At 37.7% G+C, this 18,443-nt stretch overlaps 2 protein-coding genes across 2 annotated transcripts; one reads left to right on the top strand and one right to left on the bottom strand.

Moving 5' to 3' along the window:
• Positions 1 to 27: 27 nt before the first annotated feature.
• Positions 28 to 3,771, bottom strand: ndufaf2 (NADH:ubiquinone oxidoreductase complex assembly factor 2). Its single transcript, XM_053503163.1, has 4 exons — positions 3,576 to 3,771; positions 881 to 970; positions 617 to 657; positions 28 to 460 (listed from the first exon to the last, which is right to left on the bottom strand). The coding sequence occupies exons 1-4, from the start codon at positions 3,688 to 3,690 to the stop codon at positions 221 to 223; spliced, it is 486 nt and encodes a 161-aa protein (XP_053359138.1). The 5' UTR covers positions 3,691 to 3,771; the 3' UTR covers positions 28 to 220.
• Positions 3,772 to 4,259: 488 nt separating this feature from the next.
• ercc8 (excision repair cross-complementation group 8) lies at positions 4,260 to 18,154 on the top strand. Its single transcript, XM_053504898.1, has 12 exons — positions 4,260 to 4,590; positions 5,511 to 5,606; positions 6,540 to 6,641; positions 6,842 to 6,965; positions 8,828 to 8,909; positions 10,611 to 10,679; positions 11,320 to 11,386; positions 11,909 to 12,012; positions 13,080 to 13,204; positions 15,838 to 16,035; positions 16,353 to 16,439; positions 16,629 to 18,154. Exons 1-12 carry the CDS (start codon positions 4,514 to 4,516, stop codon positions 16,689 to 16,691), a joined length of 1,194 nt encoding a protein of 397 aa, XP_053360873.1. The 5' UTR covers positions 4,260 to 4,513; the 3' UTR covers positions 16,692 to 18,154.
• The last annotated feature ends 289 nt before the right edge of the window (positions 18,155 to 18,443 follow it).

Raw genomic sequence — 18,443 nt, 5'->3', positions numbered from 1 at the left:
AAATTACAGTTTCCAGTCCACTATTAATTGATTCAGTTTGGCTTTTTTATTATAATTTATTTCAATCTTTACAAAAACTAGAAAAAGCCACTGAAACCACATTCAGTGAAGATCTAACCTGCAGCATCTTGGCATTACATTTACTTTCATGCTTCACTCTTTCACAAGTGTATTTTAACGTCCAGGACCAAGTATAGTACCAACGAGCATACAGGCAGTTTCATTTTTTTGGAGGAGCCCAGGATCCGGGCTGAAATGTGTTCGCAGTGCTCACAGGATCCTCACTGTTTTCTGACTGTCCAAACTGTGTTGCAGCAGCGTGACCTTTGACCTGAGTCTGCATCGACCGTGCGATAAGTCCCTCTGTGTACGCTTTGGCTTGCAGTTCTTGGTCCTTCTCTTCAGCCTCCTGTGCTTTGATTTTGATTTCCTCCCTGTAACGTTCATTCTTCAGCAACTCCTGTGTAAAAGAAAAAATAGAAGTCAAATCAAATGTAATGGTTTACCTAAAGTTAGCACTGTTATATAGGTTTATACCTGGATGTGTAAAAAAAGGGGATTCGTAAAATGAGGAAGGTTGGTTTGAAGTGTGTGAGTGGGTGATTTATTTGAATACCTCGATAGTAGGAGGATCCTTGCGTCGTCCTCTAATCCAAGCTGCATGAAACAACAAGAAACCAATCTCTAATATATTTGATGCCAAACATATTATGAATATAATTTTTTCAGTGGTATCTCCATAAACAGCTACAGTTAGATACAATAAATATTGTAAAGCATTTTCATTTAGATAAGAAAATAATTTACCATCATTGAAATATATATATTTTTTAATTTGATTAACACTATAGCTACACTGTTAGAAATATTTTCACATTACCGTCCCATTCGGAGGGAATGCTTCCTTCGAGGTACTCGAATTCTGTTTGATTGGACGCCTCCACAAACCGCCGTGCTCTTACAACCCGGCCTTAAATTCACCAGGAGACACAGAACATGATGAATTAGGAGTAAGGAAAGAAACACAAAGGAACATACACAATATTATTACCTACTCATGTTATGACATCTATATTCACTGGCTGTTTAATCAGGTACAATGTATAGTAGCTTACATTCTCCTGCTGTTGTGGATAGTTCTACATGGACACCCTAAGGATAAGCATTTCCTTAAAACTTTCCCTAATGGAATGTAACTGCATTCAATCTGAATCCTGAAGATCTGTTGAGCTGCTGCTGTAATCACGAAGACAGTCCTGTGCTCACCCCAAGACTGTAATCACTCGTAATAATCTTATAATATAATTTATTATTTAGACCATCTGTAATAATTGACATCATATTATACTAAAGGTTAGCCATTGCTCTGCCTGTATACATGAGGTTAATTCTTGTGCAAATTATGATGCTTACATGCTACTATTATCCGTGTGTGTGTGTGTGTATATATATATATATATATATACACACATACATACACAAACACACTACTTTAAGTTAGGGCTGTTGTTATTTACAAGAGTGCTTTTTCTATTTGCTCTAAATTTGAATGAAATAAGTAAAAGTTTCCTTTGATATTACTAATAATGTATAAGAAGAAACACCATTTTTATTAGTTTAATATTTATTACCCCCAAAATTTAGACAATAACATAGATAGCCCCAAATAACAAAAATTGACAAATATCAGTAAATGTTTCCACTATTTGCCGCAATGATAGCTTGATAGCGACGTCTCATTCTCCTCACTAGCTTCATGATGTTGTTCTAAGGCAATGCGTTCCACTCTTCCATAAGTGCTACACGCAGTTCTGCCTGGTCACGTGGGGATGAAGTACAATTATCCAGTCTCTGCTTTAACTGGTCCCAGACCTATGGGGTTCAGGTCAGGGTACATTGATGGCCACCATACCATATGAGGCACTCCAACTTCCTGTAGTCGAGCTGTGACAATTTTGCCACGATGTGGTGGAGCATCATCATCCATGAACAGAAAGTTGGGGGTGTGCTGGCGTAATTGGGGGATGGTGATGGGTTCGATGATGTCATTGAGGTAAGTACGTGCAGTGACTGAGCAATGTACAATTACCAAATCTGTTTTGCGCTGACTGGTGATGCCTGCCTAGACTGTTGCACCTCCTCTACCAATGCAAACCCTGGGGACCATGTTGACCTCAGCGTATCGCTCACCTCGCCTTCTTCAGCAACGCTGATGACAATCACAACAATGACGACCACTGCTGCATTGTCTAGGTTACATGGTCTTGTACCCACTGCAAACGTTCATGGCGGTGTCTTGGTGTCAGTGGAGTCACCTGCAACGGTCGTCTGGCATTCAAGCCAAAGCAATGGGTCGGTTGCGAATGGTTTGTCTGGAAACCCTAGTACCCCTCGCATCTCTTAAATGGGCCTGCAGCTGTGTGGCAGTTGCATAACGATGTCTGAGTGCATTGGTCCTTAGGTACTGGTCATCCTTGCAGTCTGTCACTCGTGGGGCTCCTCTCCTGGGTCTGTCATGAACTCTGCCAGTAGTTCTGTGTTTTGATGCAAGTTTGCTGATGACACTTTGAGACACACCAAGTTCACGAGCAACATGTGACTGCCTGCCACCGACCCAAAGGCACGCCATGGCCAGGTGGCGCTGCTTGTCCGTTGTGTGTTCATGGCAGTTTGAATGATGAACTTGGAATGACTTACTGACAATATTAGCTTTTTATACCCACAAAATGTTGAAATTGATGCCACATTGAAAAAGTTTGTTTTTTGGGATTGGCCCCAATATAAGGCACACCTGTACACAATGAGACCATTACATGGAAAATACAAAATGAGGTGTGTCTATCACCCCAATACAATTGCCTCCCAATCCCCGTACGTATGACATCCACTAAGTCTCTCACAATATCCCTACCTTATTGTGAGTATTGTGTGTATGAGAGAGAGAGAGAGAGAGAGAGAGAGAGAGAGATTGTAGGTGTGGAAGATTTTTAAACTCAAAGGTCATCAGGTCCTGAGGCTTCATCCTCGTGTTCTCTAAGGGAATCTGATCTGTCATGCTCGTTCATTCATCTTCTACACTGTTTATCCTGTACAAGGTTGCGGAGGCCTCACGTCTATCCCAGGAGACAATGAGCACAAGGCGGGACAGGGTGCCAACTTACTAAATCTGAAGTTTAGTAAAACTACATTGTGGAAAGGGTTTGTAGGTGTACCTAATAAACTGGCAACTGGGGTGTATTCAGCCACGCACGTGCTAAATTATTCTCAATCATGTGTGGAACTGATGAAATGGACAGTAACATAATGTCGCATATACAGTAATGAAGTAAGGCAGTATTTGTTAAATAGTAACTTACATGTACAGAAAATGAGCTCAGATCCATAAAAATAATCAACAAAGCTAACGATTCGGTCAAAGACCAAGGGCAGCAGTGTATTCCAGTGAGACTATCACACACATAATGCTTTATATATTAACAATGCAGTTAAAGGGCTTTTGTCATTTTGAATCCCATTAGCACACACCTGCAGGTCTAGAGAAGGTCAGGGTTGTAGCTGAAGTGACTTTAGCTTACCTGTCCATGTCTTCTGCTCGGGTATGTAGTAGTATTTATTTCCTAAATGGTCTGTTCCGACATGTTCTTTCATCACAGCAAAAGTTCTTCTTAGCAGAGAAGCAACACCCCTCATTATAACAAATATTATAAACGGTAATACAAGAACGTTGAACGCACATACACAAGACCCGCTGTATGACGCGGGATATTTCAGGAGTCGATTCCCAAAAGAGTCGGTTCATAGATTGAACCCTGAGTCGATTCCAATTTTTTAGTTATTAGTTTTTTTAAAAGTGGGTAAAATAACATGACGATAAACACAGGAAGATGATCATATACTAGTTAAATTCACGTTACACATCATTATTAAAAAATATATTTTTTATACCCTCTGAGATTTTCGCGTATAGGCCTACAAAAATATGAAATGAGGCGCGACATATTTTTTTAAACAGTAAATGTATGAAATAAATATGACTCAGACATATAAATGTTAAAAAAAATGCTTTTAGATTCATTTATTGCTTCACTTAGGAATCGACTTCATCAACACCTTAAATATGAACCGACTCATCAAATCGAACAACCCTGAAAAAGAATCGAAAAGAGTAAAATTTAACACGTCTCATGATTGGTGCTTTCAATCGCGTTGACCAATCACAGTTTTTGTTGTATCTACGTTGTTGATTACGTCACAACATGGCGACTTTCACTTACCTTCGTCATATTGCAACAATAAAAAAACGTTATTCTTCTTTAGATAGGTGATGTTTAAGATATTACAATTGCAGGGGCTATTTCAATTAATATTTTACAAACTAGGAAAACCATAAAATGTTTGGTTGGCAGTGATGAATGTTTATCTGGATGGTTAATCAGGTAGCCAGTAGAGAGTTCTAACCGGTCTGTAGCTTGTAAACATAAACTACTGATCCTGTATGTAAAGGTCTGTGAACATGCTGAGCTTTCTTACAGCCAGACAAACAGGTTTGGACGATCCTGTGCGCTTGAGACGAGCAGAATCAACAAGAAGGTAGAATACATTTCATTTACACAGCCTGTTATTATTGTCAGCTTTCTTAACTAGTACTGAGCACTTACATACGTATCATGTGGTATCAAAAAGTTTTGTAACACGCCAACAGATGGCAGCACAAGGCTGCACGCACAGTCACAGGGAGCACCGACTTCCATAAGTCAGTGTGCCAAAAGACATCGTCCTGTGGGATCTGTGCAACTGATGCTGACCATGTGCGTTATTACCACATTTCATCATGGGCAGCAAGTTAGAACAAACAGTGAGTGTGAAATTCTGTGTGAAACTTGACGATTGACATGATTTTGAAAGTTTACGGCGATGCTCCAAAGAGTCGTTTGAGGTGTTTTGAGTGGCATGCGCATTTCAACACGGGAAGACAACAGGAGATCAGAAAGAATCTTTAGCGAGCCCAAAAATGCTGAAACTATTTGGCAAATTTATGCATGAAGATCGTTTGAGAACAATCCACAACATTGCTGCCATTGTCAGCGTCATATAAAAGTATCCAGGCAATCCTCACATGCGCTATGTTGCTGCCAAGTTCATCCTCAGGCTGCTGATCCAGGAGCAGGGGTAACATTGCGTCAAAGTCTGCTAAGAACTTCGTCGGTGTGACATGGATGACCCAATCATCATGTGGAGGATCATTACCAGTGACCAAAAAAGGCGAGGCGGGTCTGCAGTTCGACCAAGTGCATGCTTGATTTGCCGTTCCCAGAAAATAATCCCCAGGGGCCAGACCATCAATATCAAATTCTACTGCCAGGTTTTAAGGCATCTGAGGAAAGACATACAGTGGAAAAACAGTGCTTGTAAACAGAGCTGATCTCAAAACTTTTTGATACCCACTCGTATTATGCTGACCTTACATTATTGTGTATCTGATGATAATATAAGACGTACTGTATTTGCAGGGTGCTGAGTCTGGAGTTAAATCATGATAGAGATGTGGAACGAATTCATGGGAATGGAGTGAACTGTATTGATATTGAAGTGATTGAAGGGAGATAGTAAGTCATGTTTTCTCACTTAAAAGAGAATTATATGCTCATACACATTGTAGGTTGATTCAATATCAAGCATTTAAAGGGACTGGGAGGACCGCTGCCAGCGTGTGACATGGCTGTTTGCAAATCAATAGGTAGCACAGATGTTTTTAGAATGTGAGTGATGGAAAATAATGTTAAAGTAAAACTGGGGAAGTAGTTTTATTGTTACCCATGACAATAACAATATTCTGTATATTATAAACAAACTTGTCAAATAATTCTCTTCTACTTGCCTACCAAAGTGTAAATAGTTTGGAGCACCACCTGTAGGGTTATAGAGGAACTGCAACATTTACCACCTTAAACCAGTCTGATGAGGTCAGATTGACTGGCTACTTTCTTTCCTGATGGAACAGGCATATTCCAGGGTTCAAATTTTAAGTGTGGTTCTGCGAGCTGAGGAATCATTTTCTTACATGAATTTGCAATCTGCTTAATAATCAAAGCTAAAATCAGTCAAGGAAGGTTTGGCATGTGTGACTCTTTTTTTGGCTGGGCAGTGTATGAAAAAGAAAAAATATTTAAAACAGTCAGTGTGGCGATACATGAATTGGCACACAAAAAAATTGTGATATTAAACTAAGTGGATTTTTCCTGTAAATGCTATAAATATGGACATTTGCATTCTAAAAAATAGCATCCTGAATATATTTGTTGTCCTAAAATGAGCTCCTGATGATATATATTACTATAATTAATAAGCATGGCGTTATGCAATAATATGCAGATTTGTGATGTATTAGTGTTCCAACCAGGTTGCATTTTTACAGTACTTCAAACACACGTCTGAGGAATAACATTGTTCCTGAACATAAATAAATAAATAATAAATCACAGATATTCATGTATATTATAAGCTATATACAATGATTTTGTTGTTGTTTTGTGTTTCAGTATGTTATCAGGAGGTTCAGATGGTGTAATTGTAATCTACGATCTAGAAAACAACAGCAAGAAGTCACATTACACTTGTAAAGCAATTTGCACTGTTGGCAGGTAAGTCCAACGCTTTGACCACTAGATGGCAGTGTCCTTCTGAATCACATTACCAATCATCCTGAATAAGCAGAGCTGATCAACATGAACAACAGGGAAAATGCCAGTTGGATTATTGTGTAATAATTTAAAGTGTCTGGACTTTAACTTTGGTGCAGCGCTTTAACTGTTTATGATCAATGATGTTATAAATGTTTCAGATCAAATCGTCACGTGCACAAGTTCAGCGTAGAGACGGTTCAGTGGTATCCTTATGACACTGGCATGTTCTTATCCAGCTCATTTGACAAAAGCCTGAAGGTTTGGGACACGGAAACACTCAAGGTGTGTGTGTGTGTTTTTTTATATCTCATGGTCTGTTACCTGAAACAGTTTTGTAGATGTGACTTATCAATCAATCAACATTTATTTATATAGCACCTTACAGCAACCTACGTTGAACCAAAGTGCTTCACAGCATTAAAAATGACAATAAAATGGCAATAGGATAGCAATAATAAAAATAAATAAAATAAAATAAAAAATATATATATAATTATTAAAAAACACATGAAATTAAAAATACCAAAAGCCATTCTAAATAAGTGCATCTTAAGTTTAGCTTTAAACAGAAAAATGTAAATATACAAAACAAAATAAAACATAAAATTATTAAATTATAAAAAAAAAAACACACATGACATAATGAAATATCAAAAGCCATACTGATTAAGTGAGTCTTAAATTTTGCTTTAAACAGATGCAGGTCAGTAATGTAACGTAGCTCAGGTGGGATGGTGATCCAGAGTTTAGGCACTGCAAAAAAACAATCACCCCACTGTTTGTACCCTGACCAAGAGACCACTAGTAGGTTTTGGTCAGCAGAACGTAAAACTCTACTTTGTCAATAAAAGCTTACTGTCTCACACAAGTAAGAATGTGCAAGACCATTAATTGCAATCAAAAAAAATATCAAAAGTTTAAACTGAATCCGGAACTCCATTGATGAGATGACTTACCCTAAGCTTGTGCATAATAAAGGTTTGATTGGTACTCGTGCATACTACTGAGACATGTTGATGCTTTTGTTTGATTAATACTTTGTTCTAAAATTAGTTAAATTTCTGCCAGTCATAATTTGGGCACACCTTCTAATTCCATGGTCTTTGCTTATTTTTGTTTCTTTCTACATTGTAAAACAATGCTGAAGGCATCCAAAAACGCAGCAATCTCAGATCATCTGAGATGTATCATTGCTTATGCTCTGTAAAGTTTTCATAAACACACTAATCTGAGGTGCTGTAAATTGAGCCTTGGTCTTGCTTTCCGAGGATGGTCTTCATGTGAGCCAGTTTCATCATGGTGCTTGATGGGTTTTGCAAACGCACTTAACTATACTGTTCTTGCAAGAACCGTTCCAGGATAGCTGACCTTTATGTCTTAAAACAACAACAGACTCTTGATGTTGGTATTTAATACACTAACGCCATATGTGTTATTTCAAAAATGTAAACTAAACTTCTGTCCAAACTTTTGACTTTTGACCGATCAACCACAACACTATCACCTCCACCAGGTGACATAAATTAGATTGATTATCATTTAATCAGGTCAAGTTTGTTTACCTGACAAATTCTCCAGCTGTCAATCCATTTAAGCATTTATGGAATGCACCAGACAAGCAGGTCTGATCCATTACTGCACCACCCCACAACCTTCAGCACCCAAAGGATCTGCTGCTCCAGGCAACCCCCTCCAAAGGTCCTGTGGAGTCATGCTCCAAGGGGCCAGGGCTGGGCACAAGCAGAACCTACACAATATTTGGCATAACTTTTTGTGTTATAATGTTGTGGCTGATATTCTGGATACACTTATAATTAACGCCGATCATACAAGTGATTCCTTTTTATATGTTCTGTGACAGATAAACGGTGAATGTAAATTGTGTAATCGTAAAGTGCTTTTAAATTCTAAATACTGATGGGTCAGAAAGAGTTGATTTATTTTTTAGGTGCCAATTTGCCATCATTCTGTCCATTATGAGATTTAGATTTTAATTGCTGCATGTGCTGTTTATGGAAAATAACCTCATTGCATAGCATAACTTTGTGTTGTGAAAAGAGGATTTGTTTCCTAAAGCAAGATATTACAACCTGTATTTCGGTAAAATTAATGTATTATTATTGTTATTATTATTATTTTTTTAGCCAGCTGATGCGTTCCAGTTTGATGGGAATGTCTACTGCCACCACATGTCCCCTGTTGCCAGGAAACATAGTCTCATAGCAGGTGTGGTAATTCAGTAATTTTCTTTGCAGTTTGTGTGTCTGAAAGATGAAAAAGTGTTTTCAGATGAATGAAACTAACTTAAATAACATTCATGTTAGAGAAGATGAGGGAAGATTCTAGTGGCAGTAATAGTAACGTTATGAACCTCATAGACATAGGGGGTGAAATTGCTGTACAAGCAAAACTAGAAGGCACGGACCACAACTGTATTGTGTGTGAAGAAATCTCAAACGAAATCGCCGAATGTAGCCATAGGTTGTCTTGCCAAAGGAAAGTTTTTAACTAAGCAGGCTTGAACACATCACGTGAGAGCTTGTTCCTTTGTGCATACGGGTCAGTTTAGGAACGTGACCTATGGGGATTAACGTCAGACATAGGTAGTGTTGAAATCTTACCATGAACGGTCGAACAAAAAAAGTTAATCAGATACAGGCTGCATTTCCCTGTATTGTGAGCAAAGGCCTGGAATCAGGCATCCCTTGTGAAACTGATGTACTAGTCAGAATTTGCTGCATTCCTGTCAATCATTTTATCACTCTTTCTATCTCAGTGCCTTTGTATCTCTACATCTTCCTTTGCACTTTTCACAAATGCTGCATTGTACACTCACTCACTCACCCACACGTACTCACCTTTTCACTCATCTCTTTCACCTCTCCCATTTTTCTGTGATGTAAAAATGTAAATACATAAGCAAATACAGTAATGATCACAAACCAAAGCATGTGTTTAACCTTAAATTACAGATTAATCAAATGTCAGCAAACAGATATTTTTTTTTCATATTTTGTTTCCAAAGAGCCAGACTTTCTTCTATTCGTTTTATGTACTCTTGAGGAATAGTTCTCCAGGCTTCCTGAACTACCTTTCAGCTCTCATGGCAAATTTAAAACATTAAAATCACAGTAAAACATTTGTTTCTTTGCGTAAACTTATTCAACATCAGTAAATTTAATTTGATATCAAGAACTGAGGGGCGGTTTCACAGTATTGTATCTTCTTGTTCTTAAAAGTGTTTTGTTGCAAGGCGTTGGGTGTATATGCAGAACATACAGGTATTCCCTGACTTGTGATTGAGTTCCATTCGGGGAGCACGTTCGTAAGTCTGATTTCTTCTGAAGTCCGACAGAGCAACTTTTGTACGCCATTGACAGTAAAATATATACAATGTAAAAAAATACCAATCAACTGGACTAAACCTGCCCCCTTTCCCACACTGCCATCATGTGGCTGAATACTGTATAAGAAGTTAATCTCGGAGTGAATTGTTGTCTCTGTGCCTTTAAATCGCGAGGGGAATCCCGGATGCCATTTTGTCTTAGAGCTGTTCTCCACTGTATTGGACTTTGAATTTTGTTCAGGATTTTCCAAAATTAGGATTATTGACTATCAGGACAGCTTCACAGGACAGCCACTTTTGTAACCAATATGATTTTTGATTCGATTTTGTTTAAAAGAGATAAAAACTAATTTTGGTTATTTCCTGTAATGTAAATAGTTCTCTACAATAAATATATATATATATATATATTAAAAAAATGCAACAATAACTGCCACTCAAAGATGATGAAGGTTGTCATCATTAAAATCTTTTGTCTTCTGAAGACAAAATCTTTTTGACAAACCCATATTTAGCAATAAAACAAATGCACATAACTTATTGCTCTGTTTAAAAATTCTCCTTTGTGTTTTGTGTCACAGTTGGTACTAAAGACCCTAAAGTTCAGCTGTGCGATCTGAAGTCTGGTTCTCGCATCCACGTCCTGCAGGGTGAGTAATGCACTCCGTGACCCTGACCAGGTTAGAGCAGTTACTGAAGCGTTATAAATACTCAGACATTTTCTCAATGACAGAAACGTGTCACAAGTTCGGTTACCACATATGTTATTATCTAATTAATCTAATCTAAAACAACAAAAATCTAATATTTATATTGTATTATATATAATTTATTATTATTTGTAACGGTTATCCCGTGAGTCTATCCCACAGGGCAGTGTACAGCTTGGATGAATCACGGGGCATAAGCACTCGCAGGAGGCGACAGTTCTAACCACTAAGCCACTTTGCTGCCTAGATTGGATTAGATTGTGAAAGTGTGTGTGCACGGTGCTCTAGGTTTCAACATCCCATAGAGGATATATTCCCTCCTTACACCCTGTTTATAGGCTCCGGATCCACTGCGACCTTGACCAGGATAAAACCCTTACAGAGGATGAATGAAATGAATGAATATATTTTATTATTACATTTCTTGTGTGAGTTAGTTGTCTCAAAATTTAAACATTGATGTAAAAGAGCTTACGTCCAAACATGCAAACAAGCACCATCTTATAAAAACATGAAGAACATTCTAGATCTGTGCTGAGGTTTTGAGTTGTGCTTAAGTCTAGGATTTTGTTGTGTTCAGGTCACAGAGGAGAGATTCTTTCAGTCCGATGGTCCCCGCGCTACGAGCACATCCTGGCCACTGCTAGGTAACACAGACAAACACGCACAAACTCACTCGAATTACAGACTTTTGGTTTCTTTACTCCTCTGTTTCTGATCATATGAGTTCTTAAGATAAAAAACAAAAGATTTGGATATCCATTCATATTACCAGCAATCAGTGTAATCAAAATCCGTACTGTTATGTCTTTCTGTGGACAGGAAATGTTTTACAAACCTGTGATTGTAAATAAAAAGGTCAATTGAAGCTTTATTGATGCTAAACTCTGCCTTCAGGGCACCTGTGCGGTGTGTGTGCGCGGTGCTTAACGAGCTCATCTGCTTTCTAGCTAATAGGAATATCTAATGAGACCTTTGGGGCTGTGACGGCGTCTCACTTGCTTAAAAAAAACAATTTGGCAATCACGGCGTCAACCTCTCTGTGGGACTGTAAAAGCTAATGGTTTACATTTTATAAAAATAAATAAATGTGAAGAAAAGCATAATTGTTGATATTAGAGTGGTGCGAAATAAGTGATTGATGTGGAATGTTGTTTGTGCGGTCTCAGCACTGATGGCAGGGTGCGCATGTGGGACGTACGCAGAGCCGCTGGAAGCCTCTTCACGTTAGACCAGTACAACGGCGACAAGTCTAAAGCCTCGTCTGAAGCAGGTGGGTTCAGCCAATACAGCTTTAGTTCACTACACACAAACGTTTGGACACACCGTCTTCTAATGCAGTTGTCGTTTCTAATATTTTATTAAAACAATGCTCAAGGCATCCAAAATATGCAATAATCTGATAGTTTTTAAATCTTTAATATTGTTTTGAATGTAGAAAATGAATCTCTTAACAAAAAGCTTTGGATAAGAATGTGTGTCCAAACGTTTGACTGGTACTGTACATTTATGGCATTCGGCGAACATCTTTATCCACTTAGAGAAGTGCTTTGAAGACTCAATAAATAAATAAATACTGTATACAGTATGTATCCTTATTCTGATTCTATCAGCACCGTCAGGGTAATCACTGTTAGACAGTAAGGATAATTAATTAAGGAAAATGTAGGTCTTTGGAGAGGGTCTAAAGCCTGTCAGTGACTCTCAGACATCAGGAGTTCATTCCATCACAGAAGTGCCAGAACTAAATAGGGGCATGATGCATGCCTTCCTTGAGCATGGTGCAATAAAGGGTGTGTGAGGTGCTTTGAGGTGGTTTTTGGTTTTGTAGGCAAGCATCAGTGTTTTAAACCTGTCGCGCGAGAAATCTACAAGAAGCCGATGGAGGGAGTGAAGTAATGAGGAAGTGTAGGAAAATGTAACAAGATTGAAAACAAGCCGTGCAGCCGTGTTCTAGATCAGTCAAACGGTGCACAGAGGCAGACCTGCCAGGAGTAATGTGCCGAAGTCTGGTGTTAGGATGACAAGAGTGACCTGTATGTATAGAAATGGACGAATGTTATAAAAGGAGAAATGAACACAAGCGTGATGTGTGTTATGACTAACATAATTGCAGATGCAGTAGTCTAAATGTTCAGAGGCTATAACTTTTGTGGAGGAAAAGGAAAAAACAAACACTAGTGATGAGCAATTCTCTTAGGTGTTATTTTGCTATGATTAAAGAAAGGCAACGTTATATAAATATAAACATTTTCATTATCATTAACAACAGATCATATACTGTACTTTGCACTTGAAATGAAATGAATTGCACTGCACTAAAAGCATGTCTCTTCTCAGTGAACACAGCCCATAATGGACGTGTGAACGGCTTGTGTTTCACCGATGATGGCCTCTACCTCCTGACCACGGGCACAGACGACCGCATGCGCCTGTGGAACAGCGCCACAGGTCACAACACACTGGTAAGGAGCAGAACTGTATGCGAACTGATGCGTTCCTCGAGAAGAGAAAGTCAGCCTGCTCAGCACCTCATGCAGAACCCCTATCTCGTTTAGACTGGCGTGTGTCAGAGTTCACACAAAGTACAGCGTTGCACCTTCATACCTCGGAGAGTTTGTCATTATTCAGAGATCGCATATCTATTCTGTGAAGCAAATAGACGATGGATCACATCCGCAATTACATTTTGGCTATGACACATTAGGTATGGAATAAGTACATATTTTAAGTCAACTAGGTATGGTATTATTTATACAGTATGCGTTTAAAATGAGTGTTGTGTAATTCAGCATGTAATTTGAAGGATATCATCTGTACCGTGACGATTTATAAACTTTTACAAATTATCATTTTCGTTTAGCTTAACTCAAAAAAGGTGAGTTTAAGATGTTGCTCCTTTGTTTAGCACTAAGCAATTATCTTTATGCTTTTAAGAAACTTGGCTATATTTGTGAACAGTTTGTTAAATGTGCATAGATCACTAGGTCTATGTGCACCTGCATTTGCTGGAGAATTGCTGTACATAGTCTGCTTTAAAACATTTCACACATTCTTTATTGCTCTGCTAAAGTACGCTCAAAAAATGTACATTACCCAAAAAATAAATTTCCATACATGACAAACAACTTCTTTTAAAGAACGAGATTTGTGAGCCTGTGCGTATGCATTTATCTGGCACCATATTACCTTTAGTACAAATTTAGTTATATATGTTTATCATGTCAGCATTATTATGTACAAAATCATTTCCAAACATATCTTAAAAAAAGAATAAATATATAACATTACAGAAGAGTATTTTCTCGCCTGTAAAGAAATCAACATGTTACATGACAGACAAGTTTTCAGATGGAAGTTACAAGAAGAACTCCTATTCTCCAGCACGTTCAGTAAAACAGCCATTTTACTTATAGTAATATGCAAAAGCCTTGGACACACACACACAAAAAAAAAAACGACTGGACTTATTTAAAAAAAAATTCTACATAACTTATTATATTTGGTGTAAAAACCCTTTGCTCGAACATAATCAATAGTGTAAGATTCAAATTTTTGCAGTTTTGTAAGTAAAACGGTCAGCATTCTTCTAGTGACTTTGTCACACTTTCTATTTTTATGCAAAACCCAGAAGTCTACATTTGGTTGTTGTTGGAAATCTGTTGGTAATATAGACTTGTTTTTACATAATTTTACAGACATGTATAGCAAAATTTGTACTAAAAATAGGCCTGACAAATCTCACTTGTTCCCACACAAAGTTAGATTAATCCCCTTTTACATCTTCATATCTAAAAGCTAGATCCAGCAAATGTTTTGTTGGGATTCATGGAGTACCACTCTCGAACCATGAATTTAATACTTGCTACTTAGGATACAAGTCAAAGGTACATAGAGATCAGATTTGTTAATTTGAGCTGGAGCTAAACAACCTGCTTGGCAGGTCAGTTTGAGCAGCTCTGCTTCATGAATATTCCAACTGTGGTTGTCAGCTACTGTGGTCAAAAAAGGTTTATCTTCATCCACCACATTCATTTGCATGGTGTGGCCTGGTACAACAAACTACTGGGACTGTTCTGTAAGAGGCCTTTGACCTACATGTGAACTTCAAGTTTCATCATGTATATTCAACTTGAAGTTTTTTAATGTTTTATATTTATTTTATGTACATAATTTCCATTTTAATGCAGATATTTCTGGTTATAGAAAAATGATGTCCAGTACTGTGCAAGTCTTAGGCACATGCAAATAATGGTTGCAGAACAAGGATGTCTTTTAAAATACTATAAAAAGCATTAACAGTAATTAATGAAACAAAGTCAATAATTGGTGTGGCGAAACTTAAAATATACTTTCAGGTATGAATCATGCAGTTTTATAAAAAAAAATAGCTGCTTAGCATTACTGAACTTCCTGCAGAACCAGCCACAATCCTTCTGGGGACTTTGTCCTAACTGTCTTTTTTTTTGTTTTGTTTTTTTTGTTACATGCATGCAAAACCCAGAAGCTTTCTTGAAAAGTTAATAGTGGTCTTCTACACGATCTGCTGCTTTCTTTTCTGGCTAACAGATATTTTCCTGTAAGATTAAAATGTTATCCTTGAATACTAATATATGGAACTAAGAAATGATTTTTCTACGGACTTAATAATAAAATCCTTAAAAAAAGGTATAACAAGGTTTGTACAAAAATTAACACAGGGTGTCTAAGACTTCTGCACAGTTCTGCATGTGTATTTTTCACATACTCAGTGTTAACATTTATCAGACTGCCACTGTTCTAAGTGACAAGATTATGGTAAGTTACTTGGTGATTTTTTTTTATGTATTTTTACAGTTGTATACAAGTCTTAGACTTATCGCAGAGAAAAATAAAGTTATGGAAAAAAAAGTGTATGTGTATCAGATTTCAAATACTGTAATCATAAATAACCATCATTATTGGTCAAACATCCACCCCTGTGAAATGGACACAAACATTCGTTGCTGTTGCATTTAGACTTTCATTTATGTTTTAGTTTTTAATTTTTAAAATAATAATTTATCTACAGCTGTATCTTGAGAAACCCTAAGTATTATTGTATTTTTTTTCCCCCCAGGTAAACTATGGGAAGGTGGTTAATGAGAGTCGCAAAGGCGTGAAGTTCACTGTATCAAGAGGTTGCAGCCCAGAGTTTGTGTTTGTTCCGTGTGGCAGCTCGGTTGCAGTGTACGGCCTTTACACAGGAAAGCTAGTGACAACATTAAGGGGACATTATAATAACGTAGACTGCTGTGAGTTTCATCCGGACTATCAGGTAATTTGAGCCACTTTCAGGCATGAACGACCTTTTGTGTGCTGAATAAGACACATGAGAATTGTTGTGTGCTGCGAGAAGTGGGTTGAGCTCACACTCACCACCATTGTTTGGTCTAACACTGAATGTCCTGCCATTGGGTTTAACTTCAGAGTTACAAACTCCATCTTTTACACCAGTGACTCTCATTTTCCAGTGAATCCAAACTGGTCCCGGAACAGTCCGAGGCACAGATTTGTCTAAACTCACACCAAGATAAGATAAAAATATATTTTTGTGTGCCATTTCATCATTCCTCCATGCCTGTTGTGTTCTAGGAGCTCTACAGTGGGGGCAAGGATTGTAACATCTTGGCATGGGTTCCTGTGCTGCGCCAACCTGATGTTGAGGATGATGGGAAAAAGGTAAGGAGGCTTACAGAGGAAAGAGCAAACCCATTTTTTTTTTTTTTTTTTTTTTATCCAAGGGATTTTTTGGGGATTCTTGATCATTTTTATCCAGTTCCACCTGTTTTTCTTAAAACCAGAATGGTTGCATACTTTAAATTTTCTTATGTAATGAACCATAACACTCAAGTTATGCAAACTTTACAGGGTGGATCCCAAGCTGCCGTTAATCCTGCTTTTGAAGACGCCTGGAGCAGTGATGAAGATTGATTGTGCTAATTAGAAATTAATAACAGTAAAAGTCATATAGCATTGCAACAGGAATGTGCCTCAGAGGACTCGCAACTTTATTAGGTCGACACCTGCAGTTCATGACCCGTCAGACATCCCCACTCAAACACACTTTGGGTTTAACATGCTTGTGTTTAACATGCTTTGATTAAACCTCCCCATTCCAGCAAACATGCTCGACCAATGCCATCCCCTCTGACAGAAACCTCGCTTATCTAATATTTATCAATCCCGCCCACTCCTGTAGGATGTCTAACCAATCCTGCCTTCTCCCATAAAAGGCCTGACAAATCTCACTTGTTCCCACACAAAGTTAGATTAATCCCCTTTTACATCTTCATATCTAAAAGCTAGATCCAGCAAATGTTTTGTTGGGATTCATGGAGTACCACTCTCGAACCATGAATTTAATACTTGCTACTTAGGATACAAGTCAAAGGTACATAGAGATCAGATTTGTTAATTTGAGCTGGAGCTAAACAACCTGCTTGGCAGGTCAGTTTGAGCAGCTCTGCTTCATGAATATTCCAACTGTGGTTGTCAGCTACTGTGGTCAAAAAAGGTTTATCTTCATCCACCACATTCATTTGCATGGTGTGGCCTGGTACAACAAACTACTGGGACTGTTCTGTAAGAGGCCTTTGACCTACATGTGAACTTCAAGTTTCATCATGTATATTCAACTTGAAGTTTTTTAATGTTTTATATTTATTTTATGTACATAATTTCCATTTTAATGCAGATATTTCTGGTTATAGAAAAATGATGTCCAGTACTGTGCAAGTCTTAGGCACATGCAAATAATGGTTGCAGAACAAGGATGTCTTTTAAAATACTATAAAAAGCATTAACAGTAATTAATGAAACAAAGTCAATAATTGGTGTGGCGAAACTTAAAATATACTTTCAGGTATGAATCATGCAGTTTTATTAAAAAAAATAGCTGCTTAGCATTACTGAACTTCCTGCAGAACCAGCCACAATCCTTCTGGGGACTTTGTCCTAACTGTCTTTTTTTTTGTTTTGTTTTTTTTGTTACATGCATGCAAAACCCAGAAGCTTTCTTGAAAAGTTAATAGTGGTCTTCTACACGATCTGCTGCTTTCTTTTCTGGCTAACAGATATTTTCCTGTAAGATTAAAATGTTATCCTTGAATACTAATATATGGAACTAAGAAATGATTTTTCTACGGACTTAATAATAAAATCCTTAAAAAAAGGTATAACAAGGTTTGTACAAAAATTAACACAGGGTGTCTAAGACTTCTGCACAGTTCTGCATGTGTATTTTTCACATACTCAGTGTTAACATTTATCAGACTGCCACTGTTCTAAGTGACAAGATTATGGTAAGTTACTTGGTGATTTTTTTTTATGTATTTTTACAGTTGTATACAAGTCTTAGACTTATCGCAGAGAAAAATAAAGTTATGGAAAAAAAACATTTCTGTATAATATTATCTAATATATCTATATTGTCTTCTGTAAGTCAAAAATATGTCCAATATGAGGACCGCTTTCACACAAAGCAGTACATTTGTGCCACAGAGGAAGCTCTGACCTCACGGTGCATTACTCCACCAGACCTGTGCTGTGGTGTCTGGCACCAGGACATTAGCAATATGTACTTTGGGTGGTGTGGATTGTGTCATGGCGCTTCCATGGACTAGAGATTTTTGTTCGGTGCATTCCATGGACACATATTGGGATCTGTGGAATTTGGAGGCTGGA

Source organism: Clarias gariepinus, chromosome 9 (genome assembly GCF_024256425.1).
Source record: "Clarias gariepinus isolate MV-2021 ecotype Netherlands chromosome 9, CGAR_prim_01v2, whole genome shotgun sequence".
NCBI lineage: Eukaryota > Metazoa > Chordata > Actinopteri > Siluriformes > Clariidae > Clarias > Clarias gariepinus.
Note: the sequence above shows the minus strand (reverse complement) of the source record. Positions and strands in the feature narration are given on the sequence as shown.